Genomic DNA, 16,566 nt, shown 5'->3' on the forward strand with positions numbered 1-16,566 from the left:
GTAGAGAGAAGAGGAGAGTAGAGAGAAGAGGAGAGTAGGGAGGAGAGGAGAGTAGAGGAGAGAAGGGAGGAGAAGAGAAGAGAAAGAGAAAGAGAGAGAAAGAGAGAGAGAGAGAGAGAGAGAGAGAGAGAGAGAGAGAGAGAGAGAGAGAGAGAGAGAGAGAGAGAGAGAGAGAGAGACGAGAGTAGAGTATAGAGGAGAGAGGGGAGTAGAGATTAGAGAATAGAAAGGAGAGAGTAGAGAAGATAGAGGAGAGGAGAGAGGAGCGGAAGGAGAGGAGAGGAGAGGGGAAGGCAGTATTATCATTACTACTTTATGAGACACAGTGGCAGGGACAGAAACTTTCAGAAACCAGACAAAAGCATCTGTGTTCTCCACATGCATAATAGTTATGCTTCCAGACATTACATAACATATTAATTGACATATTCATGTACAAAACCTCAAAACACTTCAAAGACAGCTGGCCTACTTCAGTTTCTGTATTTGGGACACTGAGGCCTGGTATGGCTCTATATCCTAGATTAGTTAGAATATTCAGGATCTAGTGGTATTGTAGTAGCAGTAACACAAGCTCAAACTGACTGGCTGACTGGATAGAATGCAATGCTCCATTAACTACTGCCTAACAACATCCTCTTTGTTCCCTGCTCTTTTCTCATAGAGTGACAGCGCAGATTTGAATTCAAATCCCTTCAAATTGTTTCTGGTTCATTAGCCGACAGTGTAGAAGTATCATGGGGCATGACAGTAAATTAATCAACAGCAAATGACAGGGGATTTACCAAAAGAACAGAGGAATAGAGGAGGGAGAAAATACAAGGGAGGTGAAGTGGAGTTTGTGTGTGTGTGTGTGTGTGTGTGTGTGTGTGTGTGTGTGTGTGTGTGTGTGTGTGTGTGTGTGTGTGTGTGTGTGTGTGTGTGTGTGTGTGTGTGTGTGTGTGTGTGTGTGTGTGTGTGTGCTTCTATGCATGTGTGTGTGTACAGTATTTGTGCATGCGTTTGTGTGTACTGACCTTCTTCAGGGAGAAGGTGCGCACGCAGAATGTGGCCAGTTCCATAGTGTCCAGTATGGTGACCTGAGTCATCCCATAGGTCTCTGTACCCCGGGTCGGCCAGTACTGGTCACACTTTATCTACAGGAGCAGGAGACAACTTCATCAGCATCACTGTTATCAAAATGATCATTGTCAGTAACATCATCATCATCAATAACAACAACATCAATGTCATCCTCAGTGGATGACTCATGACTGTGCCCTATAAAGTGACCTACAGTGGATGACAGCCTCCTAGTAACCTTCAGTGAACTAGACTATTGGATGACACTGAGTGCATGACAGTAGTGCCCTACAGTAGATGACAGAGCCCTTAAATAGTGGATGACTCCACCTTACAGTGAATGACAAAGTCCTAGTCCCCTTCATAGTAGCTGGGTTTTGCCCTACTGCACACTCTTAGAAAAGAAGGTGCTACCTGGAACCATAAAGAGTTTTCAATTGTCGTGATAGGTGAACCCTTTGACAATAACAATCTTTTTGGATCCAAGTGGAGCCCTTTCACTAATACAAGGTTCTACGTGGAACCCTTTCACTAATACAAGGTTCTACGTGGAACCCTTTCACCAGTAAATGGTTCTAATTCTAAGTTTCAGGAAACTAGGTGTTTTTTTTCAGAAAATGCCTTCTAGAACATGGGAACTTTCATGTGCCTTAATAACAAACTTGTTTGCCATCTGTAAATACGAATACAATTGTTACATTTCTAGCCTTGTTGGTTAAGCCACAGAAAAATACCTTCCCACTAGTCATGCTTGGCTGAGATAATGAGTAATGAGTGGGCTGGATATGCCGAGGGGAGTTCGGATTGGTCTGCCATATAGAAGGCTTCTGTCTATTTGAGCTGGTCAGTCTGTGTAGGTAATCCTGTTGAACACAGCTTTTAAATGTGTAGTGGAGCTGCATAAGTGTTCCTCTCCACTTTCTGGAGGATTGAGTTTTGAAATCAGTGGAATTAGAGTTTGATAGCTAAAGAGATGGAGAAAACACCTGTCTCCGGATTACATCTTCAAACTAAGAGCAACCGTGGTATGTCATTCCTGACAGGGAGACACGTCCATAATGCATGATAATGCATACAGGTAAGATAGTCCAGCTAGCTACATTTTCAGATATTACATGTTTCTAATTTTTACAGAAAGTGGTTTCATTTCAAGCAAAAGTTTACAAGTTTATCAACTTTCAAAGCAGATTTACTTTCCCATTGGTCCTCAAAAATGCAGTGCATGATATGCCATTTTGTAGCTCTGAGTCTCTACTTTTATCCAATGTAAAAAACACCATTTCAAATGTTGCTACATAAGACCGAATCCAGGTGGTGAGTCACATTTTCACCACAAAAGGGATCTACCTAGAACCAAAAACGGTTCTCCTATTGGGACAAACGAAGAACCCTTTTTTTCTAAGAGTGTAGATAACACCCAGTGGATGAGTGTTGCCCTACAGTAGATCATGTCAGTGAGTGGATGAGTGTTTCCTTCTCCTGTCTCTGTCCCGTCTCACCCGTGACTTCTCCTCCAGTCTGGTCATCATGACCACAGAGGCTGCTCTCTGTTCCCACACCATCCTCCAGAAGTCCCCGAATGTCTCTGCCAGCGGGCCCTGTGTGGCGATGTAGGCATTCTGCTTCCTGTAGCCGTCTATGTAGTTAGCATTGATGTAGTCACTGCCCAGGATACCTGCATATGGAGGGGGAGAATGTGGAGGGAAGAGGAGAGTTGTTAAGTTCGATTGACGTCATTGAAAATGTCTTAGTTCAGGACTATAGACTTTATCTGGTTCCCTGCAACCGCCACTACAATCTGAATTGAATCCATCCAGTATTTGACCTCTACCTGGACAAGATGAAGGGTGTCATTCACTGTACAATGATTTCTTGTCTTACAAGTGAGGCCAACATCTCATAATCTGTACCTGGACTTGAACCTTCATTGGGGGCGAGGACGACGCGGGTGTGGTCGTAGGCGATGACGTTAGCATAGCGGTTCTTGGGCTTGTTCACCTCCAGGTTGGAGTGCTCCCAGGTGAACTGCTGACCAGGGTCGATGGACTACAACACAGAGAGGTACAAGGTTGGGGTTAGGCTCCCAGGTGAACTGCTGACCAGGGTCGATGGACTACAACACAGAGAGGTAAAAGGTTGGGGTTAGGCTCCCAGGTGAACTGCTGACCAGGGTCGATGGACTACAACACAGAGAGGTAAAAGGTTGGGGTTAGGCTCCCAGGTGAACTGCTGACCAGGGTCGATGGACTACAACACAGAGAGGTAAAAGGTTGGGGTTAGGCTCCCAGGTGAACTGCTGACCAGGGTCGATGGACTACAACACAGAGAGGTAAAAGGTTGGGGTTAGGCTCACAGGTGAACTGCTGACCAGGGTCAATGGACTGAGAGGACAAGGAAACAGAGATGAAGAGTTAAAGGATGGAAAACACAGTTGCAATGTTTTCTCCTCCTTTATAGGAGTCTAGAATAGGATGCCATTTAAGTTTGCAAGGGGCAACTGGTACACATCCTTGAGTAGAAAACCAGGTCCTAGGACTCATGTTCATCCATCCTCCATGCTGTCGCTCTCACCTCGTACTCCTGAGACAGACGCAGGCTATCGTTGGCCTTGAGTATCTCTGTGTGTTCAGCCAGCTCTGTGATGGGAATGGGAGGGTGGCTCATCATACCTAAAGGACAAGGGTTAAAGGTCAGAGGTCATGAGGGCTCACTGTGTGACCAAGTGGGTTTCTAACGCAGGTGGCCAGTGCGGTTCAAGACCGCGTTAGCCCATTAACCTAAATCTTACCGAGGCATAAGCCCTGGAAGCACACGAGACTGCATGTAGAGTACACCTACACACAGGGGGTCAGTATCTTGTTACACACAGGGTTGCATGAAGTGGTGGAAGCGTAGCTGTGAGATTTAACACCAGAGCAGCTGGAGGTGGGACTCTGAGGGTGTGGAGGCGGAGTGGGTCAGCTCAGCTCTGTCTGGCCACGCAGGGAAGAACGGAATAAATGTACCACGTTTTCTATCCAGAAATATGATTCTATTAGCTAACTGTAACTTTAACTCTGACCTTTAATCTTTTCAAGAACCAATAGGTTATGGACTTCTTTTAAGTTCTGACTGTGTTGACACCTCCGTCCTCTCTGGCATGGTTATCTAGAGCCTGCCAGGTGGACTGTGGGCAGACGGTTACAGGGTTTGGGCCGTGCCATGCCGCCAGTCACACAGTTATGACTCATCTAACTGTACTAACCTGGAAGACAGCAATTTAGATCTCTTAGGAAATGAGATCTTGGTAGAAGCTTTAGAGTATTATAAACTTGACCCCTATTGGTGTGTTTGCTGTGGTACATTTCTTTCACTCCTTTGTTCTTTATTGCCCTAATTGGTCTACACAGACAAATTCTGGCCTGGTTTAGATCTTATCTGTCTGAAAGTTATCAGTTCATCTCTGTGGATGGTTTGTCATCTGACAAATCAGTGGTAAGTTTTGGTGATCCTTAAGATTCTGTTCTAGGACCACTATAGTTCCAACTAAATATACAGTGGAAGTCAGAAGTTTACATACAGTTAGGTTGGAGTCATTAAAATTCATTTTTCAACCACTTCACAAATTTCTTGTTAACAAACTGTAGTTTTGGCAAGTCGGTTAGGACATCTACTTTGTGCATGACACAAGTCATTTTTCCAACAATTGTTTACAGACAGATTATTTCACTTATAATTCACTGTATCACAATTCCGGTGGGTCAGAAGTTTACATACACTAAGATGACTGTGCCTTTAAACAGCTAGGAAAATTCCAGAAGATGATGTCATGGCTTTAACTTCTTGCAACTATAGGGGGTGCTGTTCCGCATTAGCATATTTGGGTCTCCAAATTAAACTGCCTCGTGCTAAATTCTTGATCGTACAATATGCATATTATTGTTATTATTGGATAGAAAACACCTTCTAGTTTCTATAGAAGTTGGAATTTTGTCTCTGAGTGGTACAGAACAATATCTACAGCACTTTTCATGACAGGGGTCAGATTTCAGAAATTTTTACCCCTGATCTGGAGTCTGTTTTTAAGGCGACAGTGAATGCTATGAAGAAACCGACACTGCGTACGTCTTCCTCTGGGTGTCTGTACGTCATCACGTTTTGAATGGAGTCTATTGCACAATCCCAGCCATTATAAAACCACAAAATGTATAGGGACCGCCCTTTCTCGTCGCGCGCCTGAAGCGTGAAGGACATCGGACTTGCCTCATTCCAAATCCTTGTCTAACCAGCAATATTTCTCCGGTCATGTTTTCAGTCGTTATAGTTGTTAAAAACATCATAATGTAGTTAATTTGAACCGTTTTATAGCAATTTATATCCGTTTAGTGCGATTTTGAGGAATTTCTTTGTTGTGCACTCTGAAACTTTGGACACGTTTTGGGGTCCCGTTCGATCGTTAGTGGATATTTCGAAGGACAGAGGACATCTATCGACCAAAAGACGTTTATAACATAGAAAGGATACATTGCCCAAGAATATGATGGAAGAACAGCTCAAAGTAAGCAATATTTAATATGATAAATCGTTGTTCTGTCGAAATATTTTAAACGCATATTTCGCCATTTTGTTTGGTATAGCTTCACTTGGCGAACCCTGTATTGAAAAGTAAGGATAATTTTAAAAATGTAAATCAGCGGTTGCATTAAGAACTAATTTGTCTTTCGATTCCTGTCAACCCTGTATTTTTTAGTCAAGTATATGATTAGCTTTCGATTAAACTAGATCACTCTGAAAGCTGACGTTCCTCATTTTGAGGCTTGAGTTGTGACTATTTCCATTGTATAACCACGGTTTTGTATGGCTAAATATGCACCTTTTCGAACAAACTGTATATGTATGTTGTAAAATGATGTTACAGGAGTGTCATCGGAAGAATTCTGAGAAGGTTAGTGAAAAAATTAATATATTTTGGCGGTGATTACGTTATAGCGCTCTTTGGCTGGAATCGATGCTCTGGTAACGTTTGCACATGTGGTATGCTAACTTATCGATTTATTGTGTTTTCGCTGAAAAACGCTTAGAAAATCTGAAATATGGTCTGAAATCACAAGAACTGGGTCTTTCCATTGCTATGCTTTGTCTATTTTTATGAAATGTTTTATGATGAGTAAATTGGTCATACACGTTGCTCTATCTAGTAATTCTAGTCGATTTGTGATGGTCGGTGCAATTGTAAACTGTGATTTCTACCTGAAATATGCACTTTTTTCTAACAAAAACTATCCTATACCATGAATATGTTATCAGACTGTCATCTGATGGTTTTTTTTATAGGTTATTGGCTATCAATATCTTAGTTGAGCCGAATTGGTGATAGCACCTGAAGGAGTAAGAAACTGATGGAGTTAGAATAGTGGTGTATTTTGCTAACGTGTTTAGCTAATAGATTTACATATTTTGTCTTCCCTGTAAAACATTTTAAAAATCTGAAATGGTGGCTTTATTCACAAGATCTGTATCTTTCATCTGGTGTCTTGGACTTGTGATTTAATGATATTTAGATGCTACTATCTACTTGTGAAGCTATGCTAGCTATGCTAATCAGTGTGTGGGGGGGGTGGGGGGTGATCCCGGACCCGGGGTAGAGGCTCGTGAAAGGTTAAAATCTTCTGATAGGCTAATTGACATCATTTGAGTTAATTGGAGGTGTACCTGTAGATGTAATTCAAGGCCTACCTTCAAACTTAGTGCCTCTTTGCTTGACATCATGGGAAAATCAAAAGAAATCAGCCAAGACCTCAGAAAAAGAATTGTAGACCTCCACAAGTCTGGTTCATCCTTGGGAGCAATTTCCAAATGCCTGAAGGTACCACGTTCATCTGTACAAACAATAGTACGCAACTATAATCACCATGGGACCACGCAGCCGTCATACCGCTCAGGAAGGAGATGCGTTCTGTCTCCTAGAGATGAACGTACTCTGGTGCGAAAAGTGCAAATCAATCCCAGAACAACAGCAAAGGACCTTGTGAAGATGCTGGAGGAAACAGGTACAAAAGTATCTATATCCACAGTAAAACAAGTCCTATATCAACATAACCTGAAAGGACGCTCAGCAGGGAAGAAGCCACTGCTCCAAACCCACCATAAAAAAGCCAGACTGCGGTTTGCAACTGCACATGGGGACAAAGATCGTACCTTTGGACAAATGTCCTCTGGTCTGATGAAACAAAAATAGAACTGGTCATTTGGCCATAATGACCATCGTTATGTTTGGAGGAAAAAGGGGGAGGCTTGCAAGCCGAAGTACACCATCCCAACCGTGAAGCACGGGGGTGGCAGCATCATGTTGTGGGGGTGCATTGCTGCAAGAGGGACTGGTGCACTTCACAAAATAGATGGCATCTGAGGAAGGAGAATTATGTGGATATATATATATTGAAGCAACATCTCAAGCCATCAGTCAGGAAGTTAAAGCTTGGTCGCAAATGGGTCTTCCAAACGGGCAATAACCCCAAGCATACTTACAAAGTTGTGGAAAAATGGCTTAAGGACAACAAAGTCAAGGTATTGGAGTGGCCATCACAAAGCCCTGACCTCAATCCTGTAGAAAATGTGTGGGCAGAACTGAAAAAGTGTGTGCGAGGAAGGACGCCTACAAACCTGACTCAGTTACACCAGCTCTGTCAGGAGGAATGGGCCAAAATTCATCCAACTTATTGTGGGAAGCTTGTGGAAGGCTTCCCCGAAACATTTGACCCAAGTTAAACAATTTAAAGGCAATGCTACCAAATACTAATTGAGTGTATGTAAACTTCTGACCCACTGGGAATGTGATGAAAGAAATAAAAGCTGACATAAATAATTCTCTCTACTATAGTTCTGACATTTAACATTCTTAAAATAAAGTGGTGATCCTAACTGACCTAAAACAGGGATTTTTTACGAGGATTAAATGTCAGGAATTGTGAAAAGCTGAGTTTCAATGTATTTGGCTAAGGTGTATGTAAACGTTCTACTTCAACTGTATATTACCTCTTGGTGATGTCATTCGGAAACTTTCACTGCTGTGCAGACGACACACAGCTGTATATTTCAATGAAACATGGTGAAGCCGCAAAATTGCTTACCACGGAAGCCTGTGTTTCAGACATAAGGATGTGGATTGCAGATTTGTTTTCACTTTTAAACTCAGTCTAAACAGAGATGCTAGTTCTAGGTCCCAAGAAACAAAGAGACAAACTGAACACCTCCAGACAAACTAAACACCTTCTCTGCCTACTTTGAGGATAATACAGTGCCACCGTCACGGCCCGCTAAAAAGGACTGTGCCCCTCTCCTTCTCCGTGGCTGACGTGAGTAAAACATTTAAACGTGTCAACCCTCGCAAGGCTGCTGGCCCAGACGGCATCCCTAGCCGTGTCCTCAAAGCATGCGCATACCGGCCACTCTAGACCCACTTCAGTTTGCATACCGCCCCAAAAGGTCCACAGACGACGCAATCGCCATCACACTGCACACTGCCTTATCCCATCTGGACAAAAGTGTAAGAATGCTGTTCATTGACTACAGCTCAGCATTCAACACCATAGTACCCTCCAAACTCATCATCAAGCTGGATGCCCTGGGTCTCAACCCCGCCCTGTACAATTGGGTCCTGGACTGTCTGACGGGCCGCCCCTAGGTGGTGAAGGTAGGAAACAACATCTCCACTTCGCTGACCCTCAACACTGGGGACCCACAATGGTGTGTGTTCAGCCCTCTCTTGTACTCCCTGTTCACCCACGACTGCGTGGCCATGCACGCCTCCAACTCAATCATCAAGTTTGCAGACGACACAACAGTAGTGGGCTTGATCACCAACAACGACGAGACAGCCTACAGGGAGGAGGTAAGGACACTCGGAGTTTGGTGTAAGGAAAACAACGTCTCACTCAACGTCAACAAAACAAAGGAGATGATCGTGGACTTCAGGAAACAGAAGAGGGAGCACTCCCCTATCCACATCGAAGGGACAGCAGTGGATAAGGTGGAATGTTTTACGTTCCTGGGCGTACACATCACAGACAAACTGAAATGGTCCACCCACACAGACATTGTGGTGAAAAAGGCGCAACAGCACCTCTTCAACATCAGGAGGCTGAAGAAATTTGGCTTGTCACATAAACCCTGACAAACTTTTACAGATGCACAATCGAGAGCATCTTGTTGGCCTGTATCATAGCCTGGTACGGCAACTGCACCGACCTCAACGGCAAGGTTCTCCATAGGGTGGTCTGCACAACGCATCACCGGGGGCAAACTACCTGCCCTCCATGACACCTACAGCACCCGATGTCACAGGAAGGCCAAAAAGATCATCAAGGACATCAACCACCTGAGCCACTGCCTGTTCACCCCGCTGTCACCCAGAAGGCAAGGTCAGTACAGGTGCATCAAAGCTGGAACTGAGAGACTGAAAAACAGCTTCTATCTCAAGGCCATCAGACTGTTAAATAACCAACACCAACCGGCTTCCACCCGGTTACGCAACCCTGCACCTTAGAGGCTGCTGCCCTATATACATAGACATGGAATCACTGGCCACTTTAATAATGGAACACTAGTCACTTTAATAATGTTTACATACTGCTTTACGCATGTCATATGTACGGTATATACTGTATTCTATTCTACTGTATTTTAGTCAATGCCACTCCGACATTGCTTGTCCTAATATTTATATATTTCTTAATTTCATTATTTTACTTTTAGATTTGTGTGTATTGTTGTGAATTGTTAGATACTACTGCACTGTTGTAGCTAGGAACACAAGCATTTCACTACACCTGCAATAATATGTGCTAAATATGTGTATGTGACCAATAACATTTGATTTGATGCCTTCAGTAGGTCCTATGATTGAATGTAGTCTGGCCCAGGTGTGTGAAGGTGAACGGCAAGGCACTGGAGTGACGAACCACCCTTGCTGTCTCTGCCTGGCCTGCTCCTCTCTCTACTGGGATTCTCTGCCTCTGACCCTATTACAGAGGCTGAGTCACTGGCCTGCTCCTCTCTCTACTGGGATTCTCTGCCTCTGACCCTATTACAGAGGCTGAGTCACTGGGTTGCTCCTCTCTCTACTGGGATTCTCTGCCTCTGACCCTATTACAGAGGCTGAGTCACTGGCCTGCTCCTCTCTCTACTGGGATTCTCTGCCTCTGACCCTATTACAGAGGCTGAGTCACTGGCCTGCTCCTCTCTCTACTGGGATTCTCTGCCTCTGACCCTATTACAGAGGCTGAGTCACTGGCCTGCTCCTCTCTCTACTGGGATTCTCTGCCTCTGACCCTATTACAGAGGCTGAGTCACTGGGTTGCTCACGCTCTCTCATTACCTTCCTAAGAGGGGTGCCTCACGTAATGCCAGGATCTTTTAACTGATGTGATCTTCTTTTTCGGTTTTGCACCCCCCTCAGGCTCGTGTGGTTGGGGAGATCTTTGTGGGCTATTCTCTCTCTCTCTCGTAAATTTTGTCTCAACCTCTGAATTCTGTGATTATTATTTGACTCCCCTCAAAACCTGGTTCCTCAAAACCTGGTTCCTCTCTAGGTTTCTTCCTAGGTTCCTAGGGACTTTTTCCGAGCCATTGTTCTTCTGCATTGCTTGCTCTTTGGGGTCTTGTGGTTTTAGGAGGGGTTTCTGTATAAGCACTTTGTGACAACTGCTGATGTAAAAAAAATGTTTTCCCACCATATAAATTCAGAAACCTTTCCGTCTTTTTTCAAGAAAGAATGTGTTATCGAAGAATGTGTATGTGTATGTGTGTGAGTGTGAGTGTATGTGTGTGCACAATAGATACCAGGGGTCTGGAAGTTGATGCGTCTCATCTCAACAGGGTCTGTGGGGTGGTGGGCCATCATCTCAGCATTACACAGAAGGCTCTTGGTGCCTGGCTCGGAGTCCTTCCTCTTACTGTTCAGGGACCAGGGAGACGGAAACAACGGGACACACACCAGACAAGCAACACACCAGAGAGAGTAAAGAGGTTAGAGTTCATGACTGTCTAACAGTATTCATCACAATCTATTTTCTCAATGAACACAAGTTAAACATATATTATACTGCTATAAATTGCTGCACTGCAATTGAAGCATTAGATTTTGCCCTGTATCATCTGTCCTTTGAGATCAAGACAACTATTTAGTATGGCCGACACTCACCTGTCTGGCTTGTTGCTTCCGAAACAGGAGCGAGCGATGGAATGAATAATGAAAGGAGGAGAGGGACAGAGGGAGAGACAGAGAGAAAAATCTATATGATACATTTATATTCAAAATGGCTGGCTTTCTGTGGATGACACGTCTTTTCAGCTGGGTCAGGCTAGCAGTCATTCCTTACAATGCTGGTTATTGTATCTTTGCCTGTTATGCCAGTATACTGTGTAAGCTGAGGTAGCAACATTTCAATGGTTATAGTGGGCTAGCACCGTATGTGCTTAGAATGTTAGCATGTTAGTTAGTTATAGCATATTAGTATGTTAGCTAGTTATAACATTAGCATGGAGGTGGTTATAGAGTGATAGCATGTTAGCTACTTATAGCATGTTAGCTATTTATAACATTAGCATGTAAGCTGGTTATAGAGTGTTAGCATGTTAGCTACTTATAGCATGTTAGCTATTTATAACATTAGCATGTAAGCTGGTTATAGAGTGTTAGCATGTTAGCTACTTATAGCATGTTAGCTATTTATAACATTAGCATGTAAGCTGGTTGTAGAGTGTTAGCATGTTAGCTACTTATAGCATGTTAGCTATTTATAACATTATAATGTTATTAGCATGTAAGCTGGTTATAGAGTGTTAGCTACTTATAACATGTTAGCTATTTATATAGTTAGCATGACAGCTGGTTATAGCATGTTAGCTAGTTATGGATAGATACTGTAGTTATACATGTTAGCTATAAAATCGCTGTAAGTTCAGTGCTCCCTCTGCGGGTCTCACTCACTTCTTGTAGAGCAGGATGGCGATGACGATGCAGATGATGAAGACCACGGCCAGGACGGGTCCCACCACCCAGATCAGACCATCCCCCGCGTCCAGGGGCTGGGGGTCTGAGTCCGGAGCGATCACTGGCTCTGTGTACGGACTGTCCGCGTACATCTTCTACAATACACAAACAAAGAGCACAGTGAGTGAGGAATACATATCACAGTAAGGGCTAGCCAGGGGAAATTAACCTAATTTTCATGAATTTAATTGTCTTAAAAGTATTGCAACGTCTCTTGAGAATGACAGAGAAGACTACGTGAGAGGGATGCACACCGTCCTACAATGCATGCACTCTTAGAAAAAATGGTTCCAAAAGGGTTCTTCGGCTGTCCCCAAGGGTTCTACATGGAACCAAATAGGGTTCTACCTGGTACCAAAAAGGGTTCTTTAAAGGGTTCTCTTGCGGGGACAGCCGAAGAACCCTTTTAGGTTCTAGATAGCACCTTTTTTTTCTAAGAGTGTATGCACAACCACACAAAAAAAAACATAATTGAATTGGCCCGTACCACTGTGGTGCCATTGAGTTCAGCCAGGATGAAGAACACATACTCCTGTCCCGGTTCTAGAGCGCGGTTCTCAAAGCCTCCGTAGTCCAGCTGGTCCCCCAGAGTGAAGAAGGCTGGCAGAGTAGCAGGGGTGAAGAGGGCTGAGATGTAGGCTCTGCGCAGGTCTACCTGTTTCTGCTGTCTAGATTCCCTCTGTCTCTGACTGCTGTCCTTCAACAACTGGGAGACAGAGAGATGGAGAGAGAGGGAGACAGAGAGATGGAGAAAGGGAGAGAGAGAGAGAGGGAGAGACAGAGAGAGAGGGAGACAAAGGTGGAGAGAGAGGGAGATGGAGAGGGAGACAGAGAGATGGAGAAAGTGGGATAGAGAGAGATAGAAAGAGATGGAGAGAGGGAGGGATAGATAGAGAGTGTGAGAGAGAGATATGGGGAGAGAGAGAAAGCAAGAGAGGAGAGGGAGGAGAGGGAAGGAGTCAGATGGAGGGAGACAGAGAGAGACAGAGAGATGGAGAGAGAGGGAAGGGGAGATAGAGAGAGGGAATGAGAGAGATGGAGGGTGAGGGAGAGAGATGGAGAGAGAGTGAGGGAGAGAGATGGAGAGAGAGAAAGAGGGAGGGAGAGAGAGAGAGAGAGAAGGAAGGAGAGAGAGAGGGGGAGGGAGAGAGATAGAGGTGATGTTACTGATGGATTTTGTTATGTAAACATTAAGAAACCACATGATAAAATCTAATAGAGCAAACGTTCTCAGAGAGAGGACGAGCCAGTTCATGTGTTCCCAGATAGGTTGCTATAGCTCTCACCTCCTCCAAGTCCATCTCGTCTGGGCTCTTGAGATGTCTAATGACCCCCCTCGTCCTCCTCAGAGGAACTACCACCACATACAGGTTCCTACAGGACAGAGGAACAACCAGATTATCAGGGATTTCATTACAACTTTTCTGTGGCAGTTTACTAGCAGAGTTGAAGTCGGAAGTTTACATACACCTTAACCAAATACATTGAAACTCAGTTTTCACAATTCCTGACATTTAATCCAAACAAAAATTCCCTGTCTTAGGTCAGTTAGGATCACCACTTTATTTTAAGAATGTGAAATGTCAGAATAATAGTAGAGAGAATGATTTATTTCAGCTTTTATTTCTTTCATCACATTCCCAATGGGTCAGAAGTTTACATACACTACATACACTCAATTAGTATTTGGTAGCATTGCCTTTAAATTGTTTAACTTGGGTCATACGTTTCAGGTAGCCTTCCACAAGCTTCCCACAATAAGTTGGGTGAATTTTGGCCCATTCCACCTGACAGAGCTGGTGTAGCTGAGTCAGGTTTGTAGGCCTCCTTGCTCGCACACACTTTTTCAGTTCTGCCCCCAAATTTTCTATGGGATTGAGGTCAGGCCTTTGTGATGGCCACTCCAATACCTTGACTTTGTTGTCCTTAAGCCATTTTGCCACACCTTTGTAAGTATGCTTGGGGTCATTGTCCATTTTGAAGACCCATTTGCGACCAAGCTTTAACTTCCTGACTGATGGCTTGAGATGTTGCTTCAATATATCCACATAATTTTCAATCCTCATGATGCCATCTATTTTGTGAAGTGCATCAGTCCCACCTGCAGCAAAGCACCCCCACAACATGATGCTGCCACCCCCGTGCTTCACGGTTGGGATGGTGTACTTCGGCTTGCAAGCCTCCCCCTTTTTCCTCTAAACATAACGATAGTCATTATGGCCAAACAGTTCTATTTGTGTTTCATCAGACCAGAGGACATTTCTCCAAAAGGTATGATCTTTGTCCCCATGTGCAGTTGCAAACCATAATCTGGCTTTTTTATGGTGGGTTTGGAGCAGTGGCTTCTTCCTTGCTGAGCGGCCTTTCAGGTTATGTTGATATAGGACCTGTTTTACTGTGGATATAGATAGTTTTCTATCTGTTTCCTACAGCATCTTCACAAGGTCCTTTGCTGTTGTTCTGGGATTGATTTTCACTTTTCGTACCAAAGTACGTTAATCTCTAGGAGACAGAACACGTCTATTTCCTGAGCGGTATGACAGCTGTATTGTCCCATGGTGTTTATATACTTGCGTACTATTGTTTGTACAGATGAACATGGTACCTTCAGGCATTTACTAATTGCTCCCATGGATGAACCAAACTTTTGAAGGTCTGCAATTTTTGGCTGATTTCTTTTGATTTTCCCATGATGTCAAGCAAAGAGGCACTGAGTTTGAAGGTAGGCCTTGAATTACATCCACAGGTAAACCTCCAATTGACTCAGATTATGTCAATTCGCCTATCAGAAGCTTCTAAAGCCATGACATAATTTTCTGGAATTTTCCAAACAATTCATATTGTTGGAAGGCAACCGTGTGCCCATCAAAATCACCAGAAAGCAACCCTGTGCCTAGCCCTTACTTGACAGGGATGCGGTTCTCCAGCGAGGGCAGGATTAGGGTGATGGTGGTCTCCGTGTCACGGGTGTGGTCAATCTCCGGACGGCGGATGGCAATTGGTGGAGAGGTCTTGGCGTGGATGCGGTGCCTCAGCCCGCCCATGTTGCCCTCAGAGGAGGTGATCTTGAAGTCATAGTTAGTATCTGGCTGCAAGTTGGGGATCACTGCTTTCCTCAGCTTGGCATCCACCTCCATCTTCTGGCGGTTATACTCCACCTGGGAGGAATAGGATAGGGGAGGGTATTTCTGACGGCTAAGATCACACATATACACACACATAATAAGATAGCGCCATCCTTAATGGTCGCCATTTTGCGAGCTCCAACCCAACTTTGCTATTTTGTGATTCTTTAGCCGTTTATTTTGACTTATTTTCACAAAATGTATTCGCTATTATTTCTTACAACTGACAAGAACTCTTGAACATTAGATCGGTAGTTACTTACCCCAATTCCAGCTTCTACTTCAACTTGACTCATCTGCCCTGGGCTCTTTCTGTAATTCTGACCCAATTTTCGGGGTATGCAAGAGGAAAATCCGGCGTTACAGAGGCAAGAGAGGGGAGGCCTGGCGACATTAAGGCGAAGCGAAAACCGACCACTTCTTCCCTCCATTCTACTAGCTAATGTACAGTCACTTGATAATAAGATGGATGACCAAATTTGCTACCTCTTAACTGGAATATTCTCTGCTTTTCCGAAACATGGCTTTCGGACAAGATACACCCAATGGCTATCCAACGAACTAACCACCTCCGTCAAAAGCCCTGGATTAACACTGAGGTTGGCGCTAAAATAAAGGACAGGGCTACTGGACACAGGGCTTTCACAGACAACCCTGAGGCTACGGCTGAGCACAGGAACAAGTACAAGAGGTCCCGTCTTGACCTTCGCAGAGTCATCAAACATGCAAAAGGACAATATAGGAATAAGGTAGAATCATATTACACAGGCTCCGATGCCCACCAAGTGGCAGGGGCTACAGTCCATTTCGGATTACAAAGGAAGACCCAGCCGTGATCTATCCAACAATGCCCATCTACCAGACGAACTCAATGCATTTTATGCACGCTTCGACAATAACAACACCGTGCCGTGCATGAGTGCCTCCACCGACCCAGAGGACTGGGTGATCTCGCTGATCTCGGAGCAGGTTGAGAGCTTCCAGTTCCTCGGTATCCACACCACTAAGGTCTTACAATGGTCCACACACACAGTCGTGAAGAAGACACGACAGCGCCTATTCCCCCTCAGGAGGTTGAAAAGGTTTGGCATGGGCCCCCAGATCCTCAAAGTTCTACAGCTGCACCATTGAAAGCATCATGACTGGCTGCATCACTGCTTGGTATGGCAACAGCACCGCCCTCGATCTCATGGCACTATAGAGGGCGGTGTGAAAGGAAGGCCCGGAAAATCATTAAAGACGCTAGCCCTTCAAGCCATAGACTGTTGTCACTGTTTCCGCACAGCAAACAGTACCGGTGCATCAAGTCTGACAGCAACAGGCTCCTGAACAGCACCGATGCCATAA

The 16,566-nt window shown here is 44.4% G+C and overlaps 1 protein-coding gene across 5 annotated transcripts in view; it reads right to left on the reverse strand.

Moving 5' to 3' along the window:
* Positions 1 to 16,566, reverse strand: part of LOC139550336 (receptor-type tyrosine-protein phosphatase S-like) — a 125,323-nt gene that overhangs the window by 9,353 nt on the left and 99,404 nt on the right. For all 5 annotated transcript variants that reach the window (XM_071361173.1, XM_071361176.1, XM_071361175.1 and 2 more), the window contains 10 exons: positions 14,999 to 15,252; positions 13,381 to 13,468; positions 12,582 to 12,800; positions 12,032 to 12,189; positions 11,243 to 11,257; positions 10,882 to 10,994; positions 3,634 to 3,731; positions 2,973 to 3,108; positions 2,562 to 2,737; positions 1,017 to 1,136 (listed from right to left, as the gene is read on the reverse strand). In XM_071361173.1, the coding sequence (XP_071217274.1) occupies positions 1,017 to 1,136; positions 2,562 to 2,737; positions 2,973 to 3,108; positions 3,634 to 3,731; positions 10,882 to 10,994; positions 11,243 to 11,257; positions 12,032 to 12,189; positions 12,582 to 12,800; positions 13,381 to 13,468; positions 14,999 to 15,252 (1,377 nt within the window). The remainder of the gene's footprint in view (positions 1 to 1,016; positions 1,137 to 2,561; positions 2,738 to 2,972; positions 3,109 to 3,633; positions 3,732 to 10,881; positions 10,995 to 11,242; positions 11,258 to 12,031; positions 12,190 to 12,581; positions 12,801 to 13,380; positions 13,469 to 14,998; positions 15,253 to 16,566) is intronic.

This window comes from Salvelinus alpinus, chromosome 23 (assembly GCF_045679555.1).
Source record: "Salvelinus alpinus chromosome 23, SLU_Salpinus.1, whole genome shotgun sequence".
Classification (NCBI taxonomy): Eukaryota; Metazoa; Chordata; class Actinopteri; order Salmoniformes; family Salmonidae; genus Salvelinus; species Salvelinus alpinus.